Here is a 27,882-nt window from a genome sequence, read left to right on the forward strand (position 1 = left end):
AGTGCAGCCATTGCAACAGCTCAGTGACAGCAGGCTGAGATGGGGGTGGGGGGTAGGCAGGAGCCTGTGGCAATAAACCAGGAATGCAATGCAGGGATGGGCTAATGACTACTGACCTCTCCTCCTGTTTATTTCCACACTGATGGGGGGGATGAGCACTGTATTGTCATGACCTGAGCTCACTCATTACAGTTGAGCAGGCTGGGGAAGGGGAGGGGACACATCATACACACAAAACTCACCATCCAGGTAATAGGGAACAGCTGACAGCCAGCTGGAGGAGGACAGACTGACCCCAATCCATCCTCTGTGAGTACTTCTCTTATTAATCTTATTTTGTAATGAGGATCCTATATTAGTGTTTATCATAAGAGGCATGACAGGTACCCCTGATGTGGGTTATGTTGGTACCCCTTTAAATGTGTCATTCTATTAGCACAGTACCCTCTAAGGTTTGCCCATATACAGAACATTTATATGGAAAATGCTACAAACATTCAATATGTTTACATTAGCTGAATGGGAGATGGATGAATGAATTACAACAACATATATTAGGATTGTTTTATCACACTCATAGGGTGTTGGGTGATCAGCCGCTTTCAATTGCTCTTGAACCGGTAACAGGGATCTTGTAGATTGGGGTCTCCAAGCTATGGCCTGCGAGGAGATCCTCCACCCCATCCTGTGCACAGGATTCAGATAAGTTGGTCTTTGTGTCTTCTGATGGGGACACTGATGTATGGGGGGGGACTGTACTGGGGACAATGATGTATGGGGGGGACTGTGATGGGGACAATGATGTATGTATGGGGGGCTGTGATGGGGACACTGATGTATGGGGGGGCTGTGATGGGGACACTGATGCATGGGTGGGGGGGCTGTAAAGATGACACTGATGGGGGTGGGCTGTGATGGGGACACTGATGTATGCGGGGGGACTGTGATGGGGACACTGATGTATGGGGGGGCTGTGATTGGGACAATGGTGTATGGGGGGGCTGTTATGGGGACACTGATGTATGGGGGGGGCGGCTGTGATGGGGACACTTATGTATGGGGGGGGCTGTGATGGGGACACTTATGTATGGGGGGGCGGCTGTGATGGGGACACTTATGTATGGGGGGGCTGTGATGGGGACACTTATGTATGGGGGGGCTGTGATGGGGACACTGATGTATGGGGGGGCTGTGATGGGGACACTGATGTATGGGGGGGGCTGTGATGGGGACACTGATGTATGGGGGGGGCTGTGATGGGGACACTGATGTATGGGGGGGGCTGTGATGGGGACACTGATGTATGGGGGGGGCTGTGATGGGGACACTGATGTATGGGGGGGGGCTGTGATGGGGACACTGATGTATGGGGGGGCTGTGATGGGGACACTGATGTATGGGGGGGGCTGTGATGGGGACACTGATGTATGGGGGGGGCTGTGATGGGGACACTGATGTATGGGGGGGGGCTGTGATGGGGACACTGATGTATGGGGGGGGCTGTGATGGGGACACTGATGTATGGGGGGGGCTGTGATGGGGACACTGATGTATGGGGGGGGCTGTGATGGGGACACTGATGTATGGGGGGGGGCTGTGATGGGGACACTGATGTATGGGGGGGGCTGTGATGGGGACACTGATGTATGGGGGGGGCTGTGATGGGGACACTGATGTATGGGGGGGGCTGTGATGGGGACACTGATGTATGGGGGGGGGCTGTGATGGGGACACTGATGTATGGGGGGGCTGTGATGGGGACACTGATGTATGGGGGGGGCTGTGATGGGGACACTGATGTATGGGGGGGGCTGTGATGGGGACACTGATGTATGGGGGGGGCTGTGATGGGGACACTGATGTATGGGGGGGGCTGTGATGGGGACACTGATGTATGGGGGGGGCTGTGATGGGGACACTGATGTATGGGGGGGGGCTGTGATGGGGACACTGATGTATGGGGGGGGCTGTGATGGGGACACTGATGTATGGGGGGGGCTGTGATGGGGACACTGATGTATGGGGGGGGCTGTGATGGGGACACTGATGTATGGGGGGGGGGCTGTGATGGGGACACTGATGTATGGGGGGGGCTGTGATGGGGACACTGATGTATGGGGGGGGCTGTGATGGGGACACTGATGTATGGGGGGGGCTGTGATGGGGACACTGATGTATGGGGGGGGGCTGTGATGGGGACACTGATGTATGGGGGGGCTGTGATGGGGACACTGATGTATGGGGGGGGCTGTGATGGGGACACTGATGTATGGGGGGGGGCTGTGATGGGGACACTGATGTATGGGGGGGGGCTGTGATGGGGACACTGATGTATGGGGGGGGCTGTGATGGGGACACTGATGTATGGGGGGGGGCTGTGATGGGGACACTGATGTATGGGGGGGGCTGTGATGGGGACACTGATGTATGGGGGGGGCTGTGATGGGGACACTGATGTATGGGGGGGGGCTGTGATGGGGACACTGATGTATGGGGGGGGCTGTGATGGGGACACTGATGCATGGGGGGGGCTGTGATGGGGACACTGATGCATGGGGGGGGGGCTGTGATGGGGACACTGATGCATGGGGGGGGGCTGTGATGGGGACACTGATGCATGGGGGGGGGCTGTGATGGGGACACTGATGCATGGGGGGGGCTGTGATGGGGAAACTGATGCATGGGGGGGGGGCTGTGATGGGGACACTGATGTATGGGGGGGGCTGTGATGGGGACACTGATGTATGGGGGGGGCTGTGATGGGGACACTGATGCATGGGGGGGGCTGTGATGGGGACATGTATGGAGGGGGCTGTGATGTAAGGGGCCCCATCAGATGAAGCGGACACCAACTTATTGAAATCCTGTGCACTGATATCTGCTGCTCTTTAAAAAGCACATGAAAACAACCGATCACCCAAAAACCCTATAAGTGAGATAAAATAATCCTGAAATATGTTTTCTATCTCATTCATTCATTCATTCCGGTAATATGTAAAAAAACAAACAAAATGAATCTCAAGGTAGTCCTATATCAGCAAACCATGTGACTTTCAGCATAGTTTGTGGGCTGTAATGATCCTATATATATATATATATATATATATATATATATATATATGTGTCATTATAGTGAAAAGAGATTTCCTCCCAATATGTGAAAAAAAAATCCATTAATTAGACACAGTAGGATGAAGCTGTCAGCCGTGCAGAATAATTGGGGAGGGGGGTGTTGAGAAATTATTTATGGTTGGCTTAGAGTTTATATGGCTGCAGACCCTGTATGACCTAATAAAATAAAGCATGTATCTGGTCTAAATAATAAATGTGCAATACATCGCTGCAATACATACACATTTCCCCTTGTTTTAAAAAATGATGCAAAAATCCCAGCTCATCCTATGAAATCCAGGGGGGGCTTGTGTGTGTGTGTGTATATATATATATATATATATATATATATATATATATATATATATATATATATATATATATATATATAAAATTTATTTTTTTGAGATTTTAATGCGAGAGAGCCAAGTTGTCAGCAAAAACTAAGTATAATATAATCCTTTTTTTTTTGTTTTTTTTTTTTTTGTTTTGCCTCTGCTGCACTAAAATCTCAAACAGTGCTGTCAGCCTTGCCCAATTCACTCCCCTGAACTACAGAACACTTACCCCCTCTCCTCCTGTCCATCACATAAGGGGAGATGTTCTGTGGTCTAGCATTTAAAAACTCAACAAGACATCTTTTGTACTACCCCCATCAAATCATTCTCTGCAGCTATTACCTTTTTGTACCACCACCCCTTCCCTTTTAGAATGTAAGCTCTACGAGCCGGGCCCTCCTGTACCTTTTGTATTGTAGTGTAATTATGTTGTCGCCCCCCCCTATACATTGTAAAGCGATGCGTAAACTGTTGGCGCTACATAAATCGTGTATAATAATAATAGTAATGCTACTTGCAGAGTTTTTAAAGAGACAAAAAAATTTAAATTTAGAAAATGTGCCTGTATTGTGGTGTTTTTTTTTTTTTTGTGTATTTTTTTTCCCCAGACATACACCCTACTTCATGACATGATTCCTTTAAAGACTCCGGACACAAAAACTTTCATTGACCTTGGCAAATATGCGGCCTCTTGGCGGGTGGGCCTTGGTGCCAAGACGCCACATATTTGCGTGTATTAGTGCAAATACACCAGTGCCAAGAGCGCACCCTCTCCCAGCGCAGTTACCGGTAGCTAATGGAAAGCCCCTGGTTGCTACTTGCTATTGGAAGCTTTATTATTATATGACCGCTGTGACAGCCAATCACAGCAGGACATGATCCTAAACCCCCCCCCTGCCTCCCAGCATTCTAAACTCCTTAAGGGTTCAGGAGACATCAAAGGGGTTAAGCTATATTTCTGAATAGCCCGCTTTGTGTGCAAACTCCGATATTTGCGGTGATCATCACTGTGCTGTACATAGCCTGTGCAGAGAGCAGAATTGTGGGAGGAGCCAGCAGGCTCCACCCACTACAGGCTGCTTGTAGGAAACTACAGGAGGGGGGCGGCGACCAGACCAGTCATCCTGCACAAGGAGAGAGAGCAGCAGTGAGCGGTCTTAATTACAGGAAGTCTCACACTGGATTACTGCACAGATCTGGGAGAAATACACAAAGCTCACCAAGAGTCAAGAAGAATACATATGATGATTGTGAGGCTTACCTTGAAATTAGGCTTTACCTGAAACATGAGCTACTAGTAATTGTGGTTGTCTCCTCCCTGTACAGTGGTTGTGTTATCTGGCACTCTGCCTTTTTGTGTACAAGGCGGAGAACATCCCATTCATAGCTGCTGTCGCCCATTACAGGCTAAACAAAGGCTGACTGCTCTGTCTTTAAAGGGACTAGTAATGTTTTCTAGAGATCGGACACTTCGTATCTGATGGTCTGTCCTTCAAACAAAAACAACCAGACAAATATAATGATATATACCCTCCAACAGTTTTATTGATTTCATTATTTGGTTTCACTGTCCTTTTTCAGACAGAAGTCGTATCGCGGGCTGCTGGGATCCAGAAGTGGATCAGACGGGTGGGGGGTCCTCAACAGGTGGAAGAGAAGTTGGACGGTGAGAGTTATTTATACTTTACAGCTAATTCCCCCTCTGCTGACCTTGCTACTTTACAGAAGCCTCTGCCGTGTTTAGAAGATTTCTGCCTGAATGCCCATGTCTTTTAGCATCCTAACTTGTATAGAGCTGTCAATTTACGCAGCACTTTACGTATACTTTGTACATCAATCCCGACCCTCAAGGAGCTTACAATCTAAGGTCCCTAACTCACATTCATATACTAGGGCCAATTTAGATAGAAGCCAATTAACCTACCAGCATGTCTTTCGGAGTGTGGAAGGAAACCGGAGTACCCGGAGGAAACCCACGCAGGCGCAGGGAGAACATGCAAACTCCAGGCAGATAGTGTTGTGGTTTGTATTTGAACCAGCAACCCTTGTTACTGCTAGGCGAGAGTGCTAACCACTACACCACTGTAAAGTTGGATATGGATCAAATTTTTGGCCGGTTCAGCAGGGACCAACCAAGATTTGATCCATCTATGGGCAGGCTGGTTGTCCTGAAGTTGATTGATGGGTCGACTTCAGTACAATCAACTTCAGTACAACTAGCCAGTAGGATTTTTTTTGTAAGCGATTACTGACAATGGCTATAGCTGCTAGCAGTAATCGTGTTCTGCCAGCAGGAAAGGCCCCCTTCTGGCAGAACACAATAGCTCCAAAGGAGGGATTCCTCTATCAACACTGACCGTGTTGATGGGGGGGGGGGGGGGGGGGGGATCAAGCAAATTTTTTATTTTATTTTTTTCCTTCCACCCATGATGGAAGGAATGAAAATCATATCATCTATGGCCCGTTTTAACCACTTCATGCAAAATCACGTACCTGTACGTCATTTTGTTGAAGTGGTTGTACCGGGATGATGCCTACAGGTACCGTTTTTAAGAGCCGATGGTCGGCTTTCTTGTGATATCAACTGATGTGGCTAAGCAGCCGCTCAGCTGTTATTATTACCCCCCCATCTTCCGTTCCTCCGGGAGACCCGAGCCACCAGCCGGCACATCTATAGGCTGGCTGGAGTCCGGGAAAAAAGCCAGACTCGACTTTGATTGGGTCTCCGATGTAGTAACCCAGAAGCAACGTCACTTCTGGTCTACTCGGCAGCCAATGACGCAAGATTAAAGACATACACAGTATTGAAAAATGCCAATTTTAGTGTTTTGAATACTTTTGAGTGCAGTCGAGTGGAGATCCCTCCGTAAAAAGAGAAACTGTCACTGACTATTACTGTCACAAGGGATTTTACATTCTTTTTGACAGCAATAAAAGTGATCAGGAGTGATTTTAACTTTCAATATTTTTGTTATGAAAGCAACAAGACAATGGGGGTTATTTAAGTAAGGCAAATCCACTTTGCACTACAAGTGCAAACTACAAGTGCAAAGTGCACTTGGAAGTGCAGTCGCTGTAAATCTGAGGGGTAGATCTGAAATGAGGGGAAGCTCTGCTGATTTTATCATCCAATCATATGCAAGCTAAAATGCTGTTGTTTATTTTCCTTGCATGTCCCCCTCGGATCTACGGCGACTTTACTTCCAATCGCACTTTCGGTGCAATTTCAATTGCACTTGTAGTGCAAAGTGGATTTGCCTTTTGTAAATAACATCCAATGTCTTATAAAATACAATCAATGAACAATTAATGAAAACAGAAGCTAAACTGAGCAGATTTTTTATTTATTTTTTTAAAGGGACAGTGTAAAAAAAAAAAAAAATATGTTTTTTTTTAAGGGCCAATCCCTCTGTGCTCGCATTCCAAAGAAAACAAATACCTAAATAACGGCCGCAAATGTAAACAGTGTTCAAATCATGCATGTGAGGTATCGCTACGATTGTTAGAGCGAGAGCAATAATTCTAGCACAAGGCCTTCTCTGTAACTCTAACCTGCTAACCATTAAAAAAATTTGAAAGCGTCTCCTATGGAGATTTTTAAGTACTGTAGTTTGTCGCCATTCTACGAGTGTGTGCAGTTTTAAAGTGTGACATGTTGGGTATCTATTTACTCGGCGTAACATCATCTTTCACATTATACAAACAAACTGGGCTAACTTTACTGTTTTTCATTTTTTTTTTTTTGTTTGTTTTTATTCATTGAAGTGTATTTCTTCCCAAAAAATTGCATTTGAAAGACTGATGCTCATATACAGTCTGACATAAAATATTGCAACGACTGCCATTTTATTCTCTAGGGTCTCTGCTAAAAAGTGATATATGATGTTTGGGGATTCTAAGTAATTTTTTTAGCAAAAAATACTGATTTTAACTTGTAAACAACAAGTGTTATAAATAGGCCTGGTGTTCAAGTGGTTAAAGGATAAGTTCACCTTTGGGAATATGTAACATGCTCCCAATGCTGCAGCTGCCTCCCGATTTACCCCTCCCTGTGGCAGCAGTACAGGAGGAAGTTTCCTGTACTAGTTGTCCCTTTTTAGAATCAGCGTGGCCCTGCGGGGCTCCGCCCACTTGGCTTTGTCATTCATTCGCACAGCTCTGTGTGTGAATGAACTACAAGCCCCGGCATCCATTGCGGTTGTCGACTGCGCCCTCTCCGAGGAGGGGGTTTTGGCAGTACCTTTGTTGTTTTCTGTATCAGACCAGCCCAGCTCCCTCCCACACAAGAGGGGGGTTTCATAGTTTCATAGTAAGTAAGGTTGAATAAAGACACCAGTCCATCCAGTTCAACCTGAGTGAGTGGCTACCCCTATCCCTGTACATTGCACACTCACATTGGTCCCTACCCAAAAGGAGCCCACAATCTAAGGTCCCCATTCATATACTAGGGCCAATTTTGGACAGAAGCCAATTAACCTACCTGCATGTCTTTGGAGTGTGGGAGGAAACCGGAGTACCCGGTGGAAACCCACGCAGGCACAGGGAGAACATGCAAACTCCAGGCAGGTAGTATCGTGGTTGGGATTCGAACCAGCGACCCTTTTTACTGCTAGGTGAAAGTGCTAACCACTACACCACTGCGCCGCCGGGTTGCTCCGGTGCCCGTTCCTTCGTCTGCTCACAGGCATAAGGGTCCGCTGGTGGTCATCCGCCCTGTGTGCGCGGGGGGCCGCGGGTGTGCTCAGATGGAGAGTATGTGCCAGGTCTCGGCATGTCGGTGCTGAGCCCCGAAAGGCGGGTGACATCATTCCTGGGGGGCCCGAGAGTTCCGGCGGGCGTAGCAGCATGTGGTTCCGGCTGCTGGAACACAGGAGGGGTGGGTCATCTGATTGGGACTTCCTTCCACTCCTGAGCAATGGACGCCAGAGGAGCTGCATTTAGGGAGACACACAGGTGGCTGCTGCAGCGCACGGGATGGAGGAGACTGAGTCCTCAGCAGAGATGGCGGATGAAGGCGCCCAGGTTCCTGGCCAGGCCCAGGTAGGAGAGGTGCAGAGGCACCTCTTTCCTTTCTTCCCTGGGTGATTGTTTTTTGATGATGGGAAGGAGAATAATTGCGCTAATTACAGTCCATACATCCAATTGCAGGGAATAACAGTTCCAATATTTGTGTGTGATTGAAAGACTTCAAAAGGGTGACAACACACTCATACTATCACAGATTAATGTCCCACCACCTCATAGAAAACACACTTACCAGATAGCAAGCAAATTATGGCTTTAACCCAGCCCAGGCCTTTGCTTTTCACTATGAGAATTCAGCATACAAGTTGATGTAACCCTCAATTGGATACCATAGATCCGTGGCTCCATGGGAAATGATTTGACAATCAGCCTAGAAAAAAAGAAATTAGACAGACCATAGCGTGACACTGCATTGCACATGGAACGCCCCAGTGATGTTAATGCAGACAAGTGAACCACCACTAGGGATGAGCTCAGGCGTGTTCGCATGGAACACGTGCAGAGCCCGCCATGAAGTCGGCGCAGCGCTGCGCTAATCACAGGCAGCGAGACATTGCCCCGATTTGCGGCTGCTGAGATCAGGCAATGTCTCGCTGCCTGTGATTAGCGCAGCGCTGCACCCACTTCCTGGCGGACTTTGCACATGTTCCATTCGAACACGCCTGAGCTTATCCCTAACCACCACCACACAGAGAACACGCTTACCAGACGACCCACAGGGATAAGCATATGGCTTTAGCCCAGCCCAGGCCTTTGCTCAGCAGGAAACCCCAGGATAATATAAACTGATAGATTCTCAGGTGATTTAAAATATGGTCTGCAACTCCGTGGGTAATGCATCAATAATCAGCCCAAAAAAGAGATCTAAAGTAGACCATAGCGTAATATTGTCTTGCTTAGGCCTTTGATATAATTGTTATTTTTACTCAGTCAGTGGAATGGTATCCTCATCTCCTAGGTTTGAAAACTAATTTTGATTTGATCCTGCTGAAGATTATAGAGTTCAATGAAAATTCTTGAAACTTTTTCAAAATTTGACTAGAGTATGGTCAGCTTTTCTCAAAATTTGGGATTTTCTCTCAATTTCTGTCAAGATGACAAGGGTCATCAGGACAAATGAAGAGGGTTAATCTCTGCTGCAGGGACACAGACCACAATAAAAAAAAAAAAACCCTGACGGCGGTCTAAACATTACTACTTACTATGAGGACACCACTTGACTCTCTACTTTTGCCAATTTCTAGATTCCCACCTTGTTACACTGCAGCTACATAAATTAACACCAAACACATTTGTGTAGTAGCCCACAAACACCTACCCCTCATTCCTGGACTTGATAAAGACAAGGGATTTAAGTAAAGCTGGTCATACATGGATCAAAATTCAGGCGGTTTGGCAGGGACCGGCCATATTTCGATCCATAAAATAACATAAAAAAAAAGGGCCAAGAGCCCTAGTGCATTACCAACAACATTTTATTGAGAAGTTAAATCCAAATGAGAGCAGAGGCTCTGCTTTGAAGAAGAGGGCTTTTTCCTTGAAATGCGTCAGGTGGTAAGTCTGATGTCAGGGGTCATGTGATTTTCATCTTTAATCAAGGCCCCCACCTTGCCAATTGAGTTCATGTATATAGCTGTTTTATTTTTGGCTATTGTGAGTATGCACTTGTATGGTTTTAAATTGTCTATAAAATGTTGTTGGTAAGGCACTAGGCCTCTACGTCCTTTTGTTTGTGTTGGCTCAAGATCCCCCTGTCTGAAAAGGGCAGCATTAGCACAGCTTACCAGACCTGGACGTGGAGCTCACAGGTCATCTCTCCCAGTGGTTTGGTGGTGAGTTCTCAGTGTTTTAAGTGTGTCCACTTTGGTGCAAATTTTCCATCCACGTATGGGCTGGCTGGTTGTACACAAATCTATCAATCGAATTGTGTACAACCAGCCTGCCAGGTCTTTGCTGAACAATCAGTGCCTCCGCCTATAGCTGGCAACACTGATCATTTGTATACTGACAGCGGTGAAGGCTCCCTACTGTCAGAATACAATATCGCAGCGGGAGTGGTTTCCCCATCCAGCTTGAATGTGTGGATGGGGGAATCGACTCTTCCTCTCTTCTTCCTTTTTTTTTTTTTTTTTGTTCAACCTGTTGGACGAAAAAAAATTAACCATGCATGGCCAGCCTAAGGTGCACTCCTTTTTTATACGCAGAAGAGACAAACCCCAAATCAATGTCTGTATGGTGTCCATGTTCTTCTGGAAGCATATTACCCACCAAGTTTTCCTCTTTTGGCTGGAGTCTTCCTATAACATTACAGCATGTGATATTTTTAAAAATTAAATCACATGAGGGTTTAAACTGACAAGTGACTCATAAACCGTCATCATTCACCTTTGAACCTTCACCAGAGCAGACCTTGTCCTCTCTACGTACTGGGCTACTTTGGGTGGAGCTGGAGAAATTACTCGGTGGCAGAGACTTTGCACTCTGTGTGATGTAATCAATGAGTAGATAGTATATAAGACTAGATAGAAAGCCAGATATACTTGCAAATTACATTACACAAGTTCCCTGTGAACATCTCAGACATCTGATACAATGGCCAATGAGTAAGTATAGACAGGCTTTACCTGTGTACTGGCTGCCTTTTGGGCATAGGAAATCATTGCTTTTATTAAAAGGCTACTAATAGATTTCAGTAAAGGTGGGAACATATTTACAATTCTTTGCTTCTCTGGGTTCTCAGCTGGGCAAACTGGAATGTCTAACCTGATGAAATGCGCATATATATATATATATATATATATATATATATAATGTAATGTCACCTGCAGCTACATTTTTTAAAATTCTTCTTTTGGAATTTTTTTTTTTTTTTGGAATTGGCTTATATGTAGCTGGTTGTCTGGTTGAATGAAGAAAGAGAGAGATATTTAAATGCTTGTGAAGAAACATCAATTGCGTTTTTAAAAACTTTAAAAATTTAATATACATAACACAAAACCGTTTTCTTTTTAAGCCTATGCCCTTTATGACTATATAGTATGGCTTGGCTTACAAGGTATAGTAGTCCTGTGCCTTTGTACAAAAAGTCCTCAAAGAATTCTTATAAAAAATATAAAGTGTATTACATAAATTTATGTAATACATTTTCTATTTTTTATAAGAATTGTTTTTGTTCATGGTCCAGTAAAGTCCCATGTGTGAGGAACTTTTTGCACACACTATGTATTAGGGATGTGGACCTGAACTTTTCACATCCAGTCCATTGACAATAACTCCTGTGCCTTTGTACAAGGTGGGATATTTATTTTATTTATTACAGGTACTTATATAGAGCTGTCAATTTACACAGCGCTTTACATATATATTGTACATTCACATCAGTCTCTGCCCTCAAGGAGCTTACAATCTAAGATATTTATATTAAATTCCATTTTCTCTTTCAGAGTAGAGCAGATCGTTCTTACAAATATGGAATACGCCATGAAGTCACTGAGTCTCCTCTCCCCCAGATCTCTTTCCAAGTAAGAATATAACTTTCTGTTATGTATTTCCATTTTTTCCAAATTCTATCATACCTACCTAATGGAGTTGTTCAGCAAGGCAAATACCCATGTAGATGGCTCAATGATCCATAGCTACCGATACATTTTTTTTTTTAATGATCTGCTTTCCATAAAGTTAAATGCTAGTTGCTTTTGGTAATTGCACTTTATTATCATTGCTCTTTGCCCTTTTATCTAATAGACCTGCAGGTTTACTCCAGAGGTGAACTAGGTGTGTGGTCCTTTTGCCTATAATCTACCATCTAGTTAAAAAGAATACCCTTTCTTCTTATGGTCTTCTCTCATGCTGCTCCCTTTCTCTAGCACTCCCTACCCCATGTTGACTGGTATTCACCGACCTTCCCTCCTGAGATCACTCCCTCGATACCTATCTGTACAAAGAGGTATATAATCTTGATACACAAATCAAAACATTTTATCTCACACCCCAATGATTTATCCTGTTTTCTCTCGTGGGAATTTATCCTCCCTTCCCTATGTGTGCAGGAATTTACCAACCTTCCCTTTTTTGTAATCATGCCCTCAATACCTATATGTCCAAAGAGGCATATGACATTGATACACAAATCCAAAACATTTTATCTCACACCACAATGATATATCTTCTTGTAATCTCTCATGCTTCCCCCTTTCTCTGGAACTCCCTTCTGAATTTTCCAACCCTCCCTTCTGGAATCCCTCCCTCAATATTCATCTTTCTAAAGAGGCTTATATTCAAGTCAAAACACACAATTGACTTCACTCTTCTTGTTTTTGAATGTAAGCTCTTCTGCCGATGCTTCTTATTTTTAGTGCCTGTTCACACTACAACAACTTGGGATCCGACTTGTAAGTCCTCAAGTCGCCCCAGGTTGCTGGGCATAAGAAATGCCATAGAAGTGAATGAGAGCCGTATTAATGTAGACTACTGAAGTTGCTCCGACTTCAGAAAAGGTTCCTGTACAACTTCAAGGCGACTTCTAGACAACTTGTACCCATAGACTTCAATGGAAGTCTCCTCCAAGTCGGATCTCCAAGTATATTGAAGCAACTTTACAGAAAAAAGAAAATAATTTACCCCGGTACTCCCCACGTTTACCCAGGCAACCCCCTCCTTCCCTCAGAGCTGATTATTCTGTAATTGGCCACAGCCAAAGTCGCCTATCCTGGAGGCAACTTTAAGTTGCGTTGTAGGGTGCTCAAAGTCGCGCTGAAGTCCCCTCCAATTTGCCTTGGAAAGTCGCGCTGAAGTCCCCTCCAATTTGCCTTGGAAAGTCGTGCTGTAAGTCGGGTTGCCCCTGTGTGATCCGACACTTAGTGTTTCTGTATCTGTGTGTATAATATTTATTATTATTATTATTATGCCTCCTCTATGAAACAGTACAAGGCGTGAAAAGAGTTACCCTAGGACAGGAAGTTTGTTACTCAAGAGAAATTGACAAAAAGAGCGTCAGTCGGTCATGCTAAGAGTCCACTACCATTTGTTGCTGATTAAGGTAAAAAAAAACATGAAGATCTAGACATCCAACACATTTCAGGATCTGGAAATCCCCCTTTATCAGGAATTAAAAAGAAAATGATGAAAGGCTTTTTAGGCCTGATTCACACCTACGGTATGCAGGTTGCAGTTCGCATATTGCAGGTGCATTTTGTGTTTTTTTCAATACACGCTTTTGATCCATTGAAGTCTATGGAACCAAAAACCAGAAAAAAGTCCCTGGCTCTTTCCGTAAAATGCACAGATGTGAACTACATCCATAGGAAACCGTGTTATATGGACTGTAGTGTGTTTCTGCAAAACTGAAAATGCACAAAATAAATGCATAGGTGTGAAGCAGGCCTTCTAGAACTTGTGCACGGGCAAATCTAAGGCCGCGTACACACGGGCGGACTGTTCGCCCAACTTTGTTCGTCAAACAATCCGACAAACAGTCCGCTCAAAATTTGCATGAACGGACTTGACCACACACGATGAACGAACAGTCCGCTGAAAGCGTGCGCGATGACGTGAACGGCACGTACGACGGGACGGGAAATACGACGTCCAATACACTGCAATGCAACCTTCGCCGTGTAAATCCTTTCTGAGCATGCGCGAAACTTAGTTTGTCGAACAAGCCTACACACGAGCGGACTGTCCGCTGAAACCAAGTTTCAGCGGACTGTCTTTCGGAAATTCCGAAAAACTTTGTTCGTCAGACTGTCCGCTGAAACTGTCCGCTGAAGCCCACACACGAGCGGACTGTCCGCTAAAACACTGTTCAGCGGACAAAGTTGGGCGAACAGTCCGCCCGTGTGTACGTGGCCTAATACATGACCATTGTGTACAAGGCTTTATTTTCTGACATGGCACCCTTTTCCAGGAGCTTTTATAGATGAAGTCCTATAGGAAGACTTTCATTGTTTTCTTTCTAAAGTGATTGTAGGCCCATAAATGTTTAAAAAACAAATATGCTATACTTGCCTGTTCTGCGCAGTGTCTTTGCACAGGACAACCCCCGATCCTCCTCTTCTCAGTTCCCACTCTGGTGCTCCTGGCTCCTTCCACCTGCTGAGTGCCCACCATAGCAAGCTGCTATGGGGGTACTCATGTGAGCTTGCTCCCAGGTGGACACTTTGTGTCCAAAGACACTTGGCTCTGTTCCACCCCCCCCCCCCCCCACTCTCTCCTTGCTGGCTGTGATTTGGCAGCAGCAGGAGCCAATGGCTCCTGCTGTTGCCTATGGTGAGTTGCCTAGGTGAGCGGAAAGAGCCCCACTGCTCTTGTGCACAGCACTGGATTGAGATCGGTCTCAGGTACGTATAAGGACGTGCTACACTCTGTTTGCCTATGGACACAGAGACGGTTTGGGAGCCAGCCCGCACGAGTGCCCCCATAGCAAGTGGCTTGCTATGGTGGGCACTCAGCGAGGGACGTGGAGCCAGGAGTGCTGCTGGAGGATCCACAAGAGAATGCATGAAGGTAAAAAGCCTTTAGAACCACTTTAAAGGTGTTGTAAAGGTATGTGTTTTTCACCTTAATGCATCCTATGCATTAAGGTGAAAAAACACCTGGCAGTGACTGGCCCCCAGCCCCCGACCTTACCTGAACCCTCAAACTTGTCCCACGGAGAAGCGCCGTCTCTCGGCTAGGGGGTTCTCGGCTGTTGATTGGATAGATTGATAGCAGCGCAGCCAATGCCTCCCACTGCTGTCAATCAAATCCAATGATGCAGCCGCCCGGGCCGATGCCGAATGCTCGACTCGGGAGCGCGCCGGTAAGTTAACCCCCTCGGGGGAGCGCTTCTCCTAGGGGGTTATCTAATGTGTGGAGGAGCCGAGAGAGCCGCTGAGGGACGAACTGCACAGTGGAGGTAATTATGACATGTTTGTTATTTTTAAAAAAAATTTACTTTAGTGTCACTTAAGCCCCAATGAAGGGGGATTGTTTGGCCCCCAAAAGGCATTGGCTGTCTTTTATCTCCCTGTTTCAACTTATTCAGCAGCAAAATAATTGTGGATTCTCAAGACATCTATCTGGCGCACATTTTGTTGGCCTCCACTGAATAGTCTGAAAAATAAAAGAAATCAAATGCAGTCACCATATTATTGTCGGGGGCTTGTTCAGACTGTCGTACTGTACATGGGGTTCATGCTGAATACCGTTCCCTTTGGTTTACTTTGCTGGTCAGACAGCCCGATATTTGGCAATTTAATGACAATGTCTAAGACTCATTCCTACTCTGACCAAAAGTCACAATCAGTGTGCAGTGAGGACAAAGGACAGACGGACAGAGTTGGGAAATATTCTCAGAAAGAACTGTCACAGACACAGGCTGATGGACAGCTAGATTATGATGACCAAGGTTTCTGATGGTATTTACTTTTCCTGATCGTGTTTTATGTGCCGCTCTTGGTGGAGTTTAAAAACTTAAAGTGGAACTTTGCCCATAACAACTTGATACAAAAAAAAAAATGTTCATTAGCAAGGAACATACATTACACATTAATAATCGTGCTACCAAAAGAAGTATGTGCTGTAAATTGCCTCCAGCATTGCTCCTGGTTCTTCTTGCTGGAGGCTGCCATATTACAGAAGCCCTGAGCAGCAGTAAATCTTTAGGTTGTCGGTAGATTGGCACAATTCCTAAAAAATAACGAGCAACTGAGCATGTGACGAGCAGGGTGCGAACTTGTAGTAGACATGTGCATGACGAAAAAATATGTTAGAATAATTTAGATTCATTAATCTAGTTATTTAGTTTAGTTAAATTCATTCAATTCATATTTAGAATTCGTATTTGGAACTAGTTTCATGTCTTTTTTTTCAAATTTTCTTCCAATTTACCCCCCCCCTTTTTTTTTTTTCGATACAAAAACGTTGAATCGGCCAAACCTACAATTTTTTTTTTTTGGTTCGAATCTGGAAAAGTGAACAAACAAAAGGAAAAATCTTCATCAAATAATTACAATGACTCTTTTTACCCCCCCTAAAAAAAATGTACTGCAGCTGCTGGCTTTTAACCATAGGACACTTGCCTGTCCTGGAGCCCAGCGATGTTGGCAACGTGGCTGATGTTTCCATCAGCTGTCGGGTGCTGCCGCCGCCATTGCGGGTAAGGGAACCCGGCAGTGTAGCCTTACGGCTTCATGCTGGGAACCCTACTGTGCATTCTCAAGGCCCCCGCTCCTCTCTCCTACTGGCCCGGCAAAAGGTAGAGGGAGAGGGAGCCCCGCGGTGATGTTCCGGGGCGCGGCCCGGACTCCCAGAAGTGGGAACAGGATACCTGTCAAAGACCGATATCCTGGTTCCCCCCCCCCCCCCCCCAAAAGGTGCCAATTGTGGCGCCGGAGGGGGGGGGGGGACAAATGAGCGGAAGTTCCACACCTTGGTGATCTGCTTTAAATCACCTTTTGGCTTAACTAATACAGCATTATTTCGAAGTGGTACTGTAATAACATACTCAGCATTTAATTTCAAAAACTTGTTTACAGTTCGATTTGGACTGGAATTTAATGTAAAATTTTTATAGAATTTTGGAAATTCAGACAAATTTAATTCCATTATTCGGAGCATTCGGTAAACTTTGTTTATACTTTAATTTGGTAATTCAGATATCTCCAGACAATGAAAGATTAGTCCGACTATCTATTCAGAACGAAACGAACTGCACATGTCTACATGAATTACTGGATTTAAAACCGCATAGGAATTATTTTAATGTTTTCCATATCTATACCTGTAAAAGGAGCCAGCATGCAGTGATCTAGCAGGACTTATGCTGCGTGCACACGATCGAAAATCCCGCCAGCAAAAGTCCGATGAGAGCTTTTGGTCGGATATTCTGAGCGTGCGTAGGCTCCATCGCACTTTTGCTGGCGGAATTTCCACCAGCAAACGATTGAGAGCAGGTTCTCTATTTTTCCAACGGAAAAAGTTCCGATTGGAAATTCCGATCGTCTGTAGCAATTCCGACGTGCAAAATTCCTTTGGTGCTCGGAAACAATTCGACGCATGCTCGGAAGCATTGAACTTAATTTTCTCGGCTCGTCATAGTGTTGTATGTCACCGCGTTCTTAATGGTCGAAAGTTCAGAGAAACTTTTGTGTGACTGTGGGTATGCAAGCCAAGCTTGAGCGGAATTCCGTCGGAAAAACCATCCAAGATTTTTCCGACGAAAACTCAGATCGTGTGTACTCGGCATAAAAGAGGAAATGCAGTCTGTTCACATAATTTGGAATAAAAACATTTTTGCTATTCTGAAGCTTCCCTCCAACCACTTTGCATATTATTTTATATATACTGGGATTCTGTACTCGCCAAATATGCTGCAGAAATCCCCCTCTACTTAGTCTGCCTGTATGCATTTTAACTGTGGGCAGCTGAAGCGGCTGCCTGTTCACTTCCTGGATTTACACAGAGGCACACCTCCATCTCTGCAGCTCTCATTAGCCCTCTTATGACTCATCCCTCCTCCCTTCCTGGCTAACTCTTAGGAGAGTGAGAGTGAGCTATGTACGATGTCATAAGCCTAGGCTAATGACCAGACAAACAGGAAGTGGGCTGTATAAGGTATTTAGACTCCTTTCACACTGAAATCCTTTACAGGCTAAAAATGGCACCTGCAAAGCGCCTCTCCTGTCACTCCAATGTGAAACTCCCAAAGGATTTCACGCTGTAGTGGTGCACTTGCAGGATGTAAAAAAAAAAAGTCCTGCAAGCAGCTTCTTTGAGGTGTTTAGGAGCTCCTAAAGCACCCCTGCCCATTGAAATCAATGGGCAGCAGCGGCGCTTTGCTGGCTCTTTTAACCCTTTTTTCAGTTAAAAGCACCCCGCTAGCGGCCGCAGAAAAGTGCCTTTAAAAAAACGGTAAAGTGCCAATAAAAATAGGGGTGCTTTACCGCCGACGCCCCAGTGTGAAAGGGCTCTTACTGGAAGAAAAAAAATTGTTACTAGCCAAAGTTTAAACAACAAGGGCAGAAGATTTAATAGATGGAAAGTTCAAAAAAATTACTGAAGGTCCGCCTAAATTTTCTGACTAAAGTTCCACTTTGAGGTCGTGGAGGGAGGCCAATCTCAGATCCACCAGAATTCATGAATACGTTTTTGGTTTATAGTAGGAATCGGACAAAAAAATCTTTGGGTTTTACAATCGTGCAATAATAACGGAACATGAAATAGATTTGTCTTATTTCTATACTGTAACTGTTGTCATGATTTTTTATTTAGATGTGTCTCGGTCAGTGCTACTATGACTCAACAGTTCCTCTCTCGCCCGGCGTCCAAGCCTCGGCCCTTCAGAGTCTGTAACTGGGATCGGAGCGTCCGCAAGGGCATTGTAGCGGATAGTCTGGGAGATCTACTGAACAAGGTGAGGAAATGGGATTAATATCAGTTTTAACCACTTCAGCCCCGGAAGGATTTATCCCCTTCCTGGCCACAGCACTTTTTTGCGATTCGGCACTGCGGTGCTTTAACTGACAATTGTGCGGTCGTGCGATGCTGCACCCAAACAAAATTCAAGTCCTTTTTTCCCCACAAACAGCTTTCTTTTGGTGGTATTTGATCACCTCGGTTTTTATTTTTTGCGCTATAAACAAAAAAAGAGCGTCAATTTTGAAAAAAAAATCTATATTTTTTACTTTTTGCTATAATAAATATCCCCCAAAAATCTATAAAAAAAAAAATTTTTTTCTTCAGTTTAGGCCGATATATACATACTTTTGGTAATAAGCATATATTAATTGGTTTGCGTAAAAGTTATAGCGTCTACAAAATAGGGGATAGATTTATGGCATTTTATTGTTAATTTTTTTTTAATGGCGGCGATCTGCAATTTTTATCATGACTGCGACATTATTGACACTATTTTGGGACCATTGTCATTTTATACAGCAATCAGTGCTATAAAAATGCACTGATTACTGTGTAAATTACATTGGCGATGAAGGGGTTAAGTGTGTCCTAGGGAGTGATCTAACTGTGGGTTGGGGGATGGGCTAACTACAACATGTATTAACCCGATGACAAGGAGCAGTGATCTCATGTCACTAGGCAGAACGGGGAAATGCCCTGTTTACAAAGGCATCTCCCCGTTCTTCCGCTCCGTGACACTATCGCTGGCACCCGGCGGACATCGAGTCCTCAGGACCCGCTGTCACGGAGCACCCGGCGTGCGCGCGTGCCCACAATGCCGCATTTTAAAGAAGACGTACCTGTATGCCCTTTTGCCCACCCGTGCCATTCTGCCAACGTATATCGGCGTGTGGCGGTCAGGAAGGGGTTAAGATCTTTATCTCTTAATGAGAAAAAAAGGAATTTTTTTGAAAAACGCTCCTCCTGGCTTTCCCTTTAGTCTTGCACAGCTGTACAGGCTGCTCCCCTGTACTGAAATGGCCTACTCTGATTTCACTGCACACTGAGAGCTCCTCCTCAATGTGCATTAGAAGCTGCGGCAAGCCAGATAGTACCCGCCATATTTCCTGGGTGGAGGACATTCAGCATCATCTAAGCTAAAACAATTGAAACAGAAAATAACAAACACGTAATACTTGCCTGTTTTGTGCAGTGATATTGCACAGAGCAGCCCTTAACCTCCTCTTCTTGGGTCCCCCGCTGGTGCTGTCCACTCCTCTTCAGTGTCTGCCTATAGAGCAAGCTGCTTACTATTGGGGCAGATGCTGCGGGCTTACTCCTGAGCAGGGCTGTAAGTGTCTATAGCCTGTTTTGGCCCCACCTCGCAGCTCCCTCCTCACTTAATTTGATTGACAGCAACAGGAGCCAATGGCTTCTGCCAATGCCCCTGTCCAGTAAGGAGAGTAAGAGAGAGGAGAGTGCCGCTGTTCTCGGGCACAGCTCTGGATCGAGGCAATATTTGAAAGTTTGTGTGTTTTTGTTTTTTTTTTGTTTTTTTTTCGAGATTACATTAAAGAGGGATTCCACCAAAAAAAAAAATATTAAAAGCCAGCAGCTATAAATACTACAGCTGCTGACTTTTAATAAATGGACACTCACCTGTCCCGGGTTCCAGCGATGCCGGCAGCCGAGGCCGATCGATCGCTCGGCCCTCAGCTGCTGCCGCCACCATTCTAGGTGAGGGAATCAGGAAGTGAAGCGAATCGGCTTCACTTCCCGGTTCCCTACTGCGCAAGCGCGAGCCGCGCCGCGCAATAGGAAATCTCCGAGCTGTCACTGGGACCCGTGTGTGTCCCAGCAGACAGCGCGGCAGGGCAGGAAATGGCGTAGACTCCCGTGGGAGTCTATGCCCGGAAGTGGGTGAAAATACCTGTCTTTGACAGGTATCTCCACCCCCCTCCCCCCTGAAAGGTGTCAATTGTGACACTGGAGGGGGGGAGGGATCCGATCAGCGGAGGTTCCACTTTAGGGTGGAATCCCGCTTTAAGATAAAGAAAGCCTTTAGAACAAATTTTAACGTAGTTGTAAACCTATTACAACATCTTTATGCTACAGGTAAGCCTATAATAAGGCTTGCCTGTAGCTATCCAGGATATCGCCTAAACCTGCACAGTTTAGGAGATATCCCGTGTCTCCTGCTTGTGCCGATGACATTGGCACATGCGCAATGGGGCAAACTGAAGCAACGGCACGTATGTGCTGTTGCTTCAGTCTGTGTGCCGTCATCGCGGGAGTGACGTCATCCCGGCCCCCGGCCAACCACAGCGCCGGAGCCGTGATACCTGGAATTAACCCCCGGGAGAGATGTTGCCTGCCAGAGGGGGAGACGAGGATGGCTGCAGGGGCTTCGATCTCGGGTAAGTAATTCATAATGAGCTAGTATGCTATGCATACTAGCTCATTATGCCTTTGTCTTGCAGGGTTTTTCTTTGATTTCTTTTTTTTTTTACCAGGGTTTACAACCACTTTAAAGTTTATGTCCCACCAAAATGTATTTATTTCTTTTGAAGGGGGGGGGGCAATGATTACAACCCTTTTGCAGGTTTTCCCTCACTTCCTGTCTGGTAAAACCATTGTCACTGGGACAGTAAGTGAGCAGAAATGTCCCTAATGTTGTTCCCCACTCTCTATAGCAGAAGCCAGACAGAGAAAGCCATATGTACACTTTAATTTATCTACACAATATATACAGCTGTTTGAAATGTGGTTATCCTGCATCATCTGTATCCATTCTCCTTGTTCACAGGCCCAGGACGCTCTGCTCATGAGTGATGCTATCACGCTGGTTCTGGAAGAAGATGGGACCGGAGTAGACACCGAGGACTTCTTTCAGTCAGTGGATAGCGGTGTTGTCTTCATGGCACTGACCAAAGGGCAGACCTGGAAACCTTCCCAGGTGAGCGCAGAGCACTATGTATGATGTACCAAATTACAGTACCCACACTTACAGTGCCTTGAAAAATTATTCACACCAATTTAAATTTTCCACATTTTGTCATGTTTCCACCAAAAATGTACATAAAAATGTATTTTATTGGGATTTTATATGATCGACCAACACAAAGTGGCACATAATTGTGAAGTGCAAGGAAAATGATAAATGGTTTTCAAAATTGTGTACAAATACCTGAAAAGTGTGGCGTGCATTTTGTATTCAGCCCCCTTTATTCTGATACCCCCTAACTAAAATCTAGTGGAACCAATTGCCACCTGGTTATGACTAAGGCCTTATAGGCTGAAACCCGCCAACTGACTTAATCTGCGTTTTGTTCACTGTGGCTATTTAATAAAATGAAGAAATTTTAAGAGCAACAACCAGAGTGCAGATAATTTTTTCTGCAATGGCTCGGCAGGAGAGATTTCCCCCTCAACACTGTCTGTGTTGAGGGGGGAATCAAGCAAATGTTACAGGAAAGAAACTTACACAGTGTATGGCCGGTATTCCAATTAAAATGTTTGTGGTCAACATAACGACACAAATTTGAATGTTGAACAAATCTCAGAACAGTCCTTTGTATTTTTGCAGCCAACACTGAACATGTACTGATGTGTAATTATTTGGAGAATTTATTCCTTGTGCCGCAGCTGTCATTTTCTCAACCGCCTTTTCTGTGTCATAAAATCTGTGGAAATTATGCAAACTAGGCAGCTTTGTGAAAAGAAGTTTCATGAAACCTGCTTGCAGTCACGCTAAGCCAACCAGAACTCTGCAGTACATGATGGGAAGCCGCTGTCCTGGATTCTCACTATGCATGCTCTGTTACAAGTCACACTCTACTCTAATAATTAAGAGAAGGTGCCTACTTAACTGGCCATGGAATTCGGCTTTAATCTAATAATTCCTATGGGCAAAACATTTCATGTTTGATTAGTATGGTGTGGGTCCTCGGGCCTGCCCTGAACGTCTTGAGAGGGGGTGGACATGGCCTTCTGGCTTGGTTCGCCCTCTCTCATGGGGTGGTCCCTTTGGGGGAGCCCCTCCTAGTACTTGGGGTGGTCTGTCACGGCAGACCACGCAGAAAACGGGGTCCGTCTGGTTTTTGCCCAAGATGGACCATGTGAAGTACCCTAACCCCTGTCTGGAGCCTTACTAGGGGATCAGGGCAATGGTCCTTTCTCTTCAGAGGAGGACCATATGTACACCCTGTGCAGTTTTTGTGTCTCACTCTTTGGTGTGCACTTCTATGTCGTTTATACAGGTAACAAGCTGAGATTAGGAGCACACCCTTTAAAGAGGAAGTAAACCCTGTCAAAAAAACACCCTGCAGGACAAAGGCATAATGAACTAGTATGCATAGTATACTAGCTCATTATTAATTACCTGAGATCGAAGCCCCCAAATCGACCCTCGTTCACGTCCTCCGTCACCGCCATAATACCCGGAGTGACTTCCGGGTATCGCTGCTCCGGCGCTGTGACTGGCCTGAGCAGCAATAACGTCACTCCGGCGCATACGGCACAGGAGCCGCCAGTGATGGCATGATCACCTTCACTAACGGCATGCTCATTGCGTCTGCCCCTTTTGTTTGAAATGCGTTTTTCTGCATATTTTTGTTGTTATTCTGTTTCTCACTGTTAAAATAAACCTACCATTAAAATGATAGACTGATCATTTCTTTGTCAGTGGACAAACGTACAAAATCAGCAGGGGTTCAAATACTTTATTCCCTCTCTCTACGTGCCATAATGACAAATATTTCCAGGAATCAGAGCCAATAAGTCTAATACTTCTTTTCTTACCCCACAGACAGCAGGCTACCACATTTCTCTGTCCAGCAAGCCACAGAAGAAGATTGATGTGGTTCGGATTAGCTTCGACCTGTACAAGACTCATCCACAGGATTTCATAGGATGCATCAATGTCAAAGCCACACTCTATGGAACGTACACTGTGTCCTATGATCTTCAGTGCTACGGTGCCAAGCGAGTGATGAAGTGAGTACACACACACACACACACACACACACACACACACACACACACACACACACACACTATATTTTGTACAGAAACATACAGGGCCTTTGAAACATAAGATTTAAATCTCAACTATAGCACCTGCAAAAAATACTAAAGATCAGTCAAAAATAACTGGATTTTCAGAGCTGTCCCCTACATTCTTACCTGCTCATCAGTCCAGAGCTGCTTGTCCTGGCATAAGGCCTGGCATCACTGGGGCAATAGTTGGCAGGAACCCAAGATACTAATTCTTCCTGATTATACCAAAGCAAGATTTTGTTGTAGATGGGCGGCTAAACCTGCCACTCCTCTGAAGATTGATCTGCATTTGGGTCTCTTTTCAGAGGTGACTGCCAGGCAGTGAGGAGGTGATGTGATGCCTCTTCACTCTCTATTGTAAACAAATTTTTTTTTCAAAAAAAATTTGCCAGATGCGCGTGCATTGCACGCAGGTGCAGGGCATTTGCGGTGCTTCCTATGCTCCAATCGCAATACCTTTTGCACAAAGCGAAGCATGTAATCACCCCCTCCACTGCAGCTTTGGTGGGGGGGTCATTAATGCACAGCTCAACCTCACATCTTTAACCACTTCAATACAGGGCACTGTCACCCCCTTCCTGCCCAGGCCAGTTTTCAGCTTTCAGCGCTGTCGCATTTTGAATGACAATTGCGCAAATTATGCAGCACTAAAACTTTTATGAAACTTTTTAACCACACACACACACACACACACACACACACACACACACACACACACCTTGTGGTATTTGATCACCACTGTGTTTTTTTGCTTTTTAAATTTTTGCTAAACAAATAAAAAAAAAAAAAAAAGACAGAATATTTTGAAAAAAAGTTTCTTTGTTTCTGTTATAAAATGTTGTAAATAAGTAAGTTTTCCCCTTCACTGATAGCTGGCACTGATGGGCATTACTGATGAGGAGGCACGGCATTATTGATGGGCACTGATTGAAACCCTGGGTTGGCACTTTAGTGGGCATTCTTGATGGATCTGCACTGATGATCGATGTGCTGATTATCAGTGCAAACCCACCCCCCCCCCCCCCCCCCCCGTCAAAAGAGCCTAGTCAGCTTGAATAGATGAAAAGCCGATAAATGGCAATTCCTGGTTACAATGTGATCAGCTCTGATTGGACACAGCTGACCACATGGTAAAGAGACTGTGTCAAAGACTCTTTACCGACGTCAGAGATGTGGTGTGTCAGAGCAACACACTGCACCACCGCTCGCTGTGCTGCACGCCCCCAAGGGTGCATGTGAGCGGCTTATCCTGATGGATGTCATGTGATGCCCAGTCAGGATAACTGATTCCCCGTCCGGCCGCCATTCTCCTATAGGCCGGGCGCAATGTGGTTAACATGCTCCCAACCACATGTCTAGTCTTAGCCTTACTTTTCCAGTCTGGGAGTGAGCATACATTTTTCCAGGGAGATCAGATGACAATAATAAACGGATAGAGGTTTTGTTGCTTTTATTACCGAAGGGAAAACATCATCTGCCTACAAAAGGTGTAAAAAAGGCCCCAGATTTTCCATTAATATTTCTTTTCTCCCCATAGGGAGGCGCTACGCTGGACTCTTTACACTATGCAGGCTACAGGTCATGTCCTCCTGGGTACATCATGCTATGTGCAGCAGCTGCTGGAACCCAGTGAAAAGCTGAAGCTGGAGGAGGAAGAGAAGAAGCCGATCCCCGCTCTCAAAGACTTCATCCCCTTTTATCCTAGGAGGATCCTCCCAGCCTTATCGTGAGCTTGCTGACTCTGGACAATTTCTGTATCCATAACGAAGAGCTGTTCACTCCACCAATAACCGAGTTTACAGGTCATGGACTGATGAGCTGTTCCTCATTTACATTTCATCTGAAATTTTTATTTTTTTGATAGCACGTAATACACATCGTTCTGCGGCAACAGCCGGGATGTAGATACTGTGAAAATGACACTTGCTGTAAGGATGTGCGAAGCACAGCGGTGAAGGGCAAAGTGCAACAGCCAATCAAATTTCTCTTTTCAGTGGAGTTAGACTATTGATAGATAATGAGTCATTGTGTCCTTTGCTGTTTATCTTTTTCTTCATACACTCATTTGGGCTTTAACATAATGCACAAAGATAAAAACAAAAAAAAAGGAAACATCCCCATTTGCCAATCAGAAATCAGCCTTTAGTGATGTCAAACCCTAGAGGTGGTCTTGCACAGAAAGATTTTTTATGGGCTACTGCTCCAACTTTTAGCTGGCCATACACTAGTAGAATTTTGTTCAAAATTTTACATTTCTAGAACGTTTGCTGGATTTCTCTTTACATTAGTTGGGCCAAATCAACATTTCATTTTGACCGCAGTGATGAGAACATTCAAAGGAGCTGAATGAAAAAATTTTGAGATGAACATGGTTTTCCTTTTGGTAAAGTCCATTCGTTTCAAATTCGAATGTTAAAATTACATTTTGAAGTATTTTCAAATAACATTCATCAAGCCATCAAATGTACTGAGAATTTTCTAATGAACATCTACTAGTGTATGGCCAGCTTACTACAAGCATGTAATGTAAAAGTCTTTTCTATTGTCCATTGGGTTAAGAACCAGTGAATAATTCTCATAGATTTTAATACAAATCAAAATCCAACCATGTATTGCCATACCATCCATACTGATGGATTTTCCCGTTATCTGAAAACAATAAGGCAGTCTTCAAACGAAGGTATCGGGATAGAAATATGGGAGCTGCCATTAGTGACTTAATTTGACAGTGCAGGTTCCGAGGGTCTCATCCTTATACTTCCTGATTGCCAAAGAGGAAAGGTGGTCATCAAAAAATGGGACAGTCACTATATTCATGGGAACCGTGGGCAACCCAGCTCTAACCTTTCCTGGATCTTTAAGAAACAGACTTTTCTTTTAATGTTTGGTGGCCGGGCAGCTGGCTGCCATCGGATGTCACATAATGAGCCTTTCAGTTCAAATGAAACTTTGGGCAAATCACTAAATACACAACTGGGAATACATGCAGGGGAACTATTTTACCTGCCAAGGACTTGTTATTCTGTTCAGCCAGTCTCCCGATCCATACTGCACTGCCAGAAAGACCCCTCTGCACTTCTCTCTGCTCAGTGGATAGTGCTGATGATCCTGATGTACTGTAAGCCGGTTGGAAGTGAATAGGTGGCATGCAAAGCTGTAAAACATAACCAGGTAGTACTAACATCATCTGCATCCATGGCACAGAAGTGTTAATCACAAAACTGTCTGAACAGCCCTTTGGCAGGATTTTTTTTTCACATATATGGCTTCTCGCCTGAATTTCAGCACTATTCCAGTGTTATCGGGTACAAAATGCTGGAATTCTAGTTTCCATAAATGTCCCATTCAAAAACTTTTAAACATGTCCCTCCACACTTATCACATATTAATATCCTTGTATAGACTTTAGGTGAGACAGTACTCTGCTGGAGAATCATTATCCGCTAGGCAGGTCTTGTACCTTCACACAGAGTCCTGGATTTTATACTCTGTACTGTAGTTCAGTATATTCATATCAATTATAAATAGGACTTTGAAACTTTCGGAGCAATGAGTGGGAATTCACAAGCTTTGTCTGAGCAACACAGACTGTTACCAGTTTGCTAATATACTACTTTATATTGTATTTAAACTGATGTATAATATGTATTTATTCTGGTTGTAAACAAATGTCATTATATGAATTCTCTATTAAATCACTTGTACTTGTGAATTCTATCATCTTCAAACAAACTATTACAAAAAAACACGGGGACAATGCTATACAGATGTAGCAATGACAGCAGAAGTTGCTGCTGGTATTTATGGGCCCCACTAGACTTTCTACTGGTAATATGCCCTATTGCTACACCCAGACACTGGCCAACCTACCGGCAGCAATAGACATACTTCAAACTTATCAATCTTTTTTTTTGCTATGTTATTGGCTCAAGGGAGAGTGAGTTGGGGGTACAGGATACCCAAAAAATAACAC

General features: G+C 44.7%; 1 protein-coding gene across 3 annotated transcripts; it reads left to right on the forward strand.

The window, feature by feature from the left end:
* CIDEC (cell death inducing DFFA like effector c) lies at positions 1 to 27,621 on the forward strand. Of its 3 annotated transcripts, XM_077451781.1 has the most exons (7): positions 2 to 309; positions 5,031 to 5,115; positions 11,918 to 11,995; positions 18,726 to 18,867; positions 21,658 to 21,807; positions 23,659 to 23,846; positions 25,447 to 27,621. In XM_077451781.1, the coding sequence occupies exons 3-7, from the start codon at positions 11,943 to 11,945 to the stop codon at positions 25,637 to 25,639; spliced, it is 726 nt and encodes a 241-aa protein (XP_077307907.1). In that variant the 5' UTR covers positions 2 to 309; positions 5,031 to 5,115; positions 11,918 to 11,942; the 3' UTR covers positions 25,640 to 27,621. The 3 variants fall into 3 exon arrangements, with proteins under 3 accessions (XP_077307908.1, XP_077307907.1, XP_077307906.1); XM_077451782.1 differs by lacking the exon at positions 5,031 to 5,115 and having other exon boundaries at positions 1 to 309; XM_077451780.1 differs by lacking the exons at positions 2 to 309; positions 5,031 to 5,115 and adding an exon at positions 10,950 to 11,077.
* The last annotated feature ends 261 nt before the right edge of the window (positions 27,622 to 27,882 follow it).

This window comes from Lithobates pipiens, unplaced genomic scaffold (genome assembly GCF_037356315.1).
Source record: "Lithobates pipiens isolate NorthernLeopardFrog02 unplaced genomic scaffold, aLitPip1_a1.2 Scaffold_23, whole genome shotgun sequence".
Classification (NCBI taxonomy): domain Eukaryota; kingdom Metazoa; phylum Chordata; class Amphibia; order Anura; family Ranidae; genus Lithobates; species Lithobates pipiens.

Coding starts and splice junctions, on each gene's coding strand:
- CIDEC (XM_077451780.1), top strand. Junction 18,868..21,657: donor TGGGAGATCTACTGAACAAG/GTGAGGAAATGG, acceptor CCTTGTTCACAG/GCCCAGGACGCTCTGCTCAT. Junction 21,808..23,658: donor AGACCTGGAAACCTTCCCAG/GTGAGCGCAGAG, acceptor CTTACCCCACAG/ACAGCAGGCTACCACATTTC.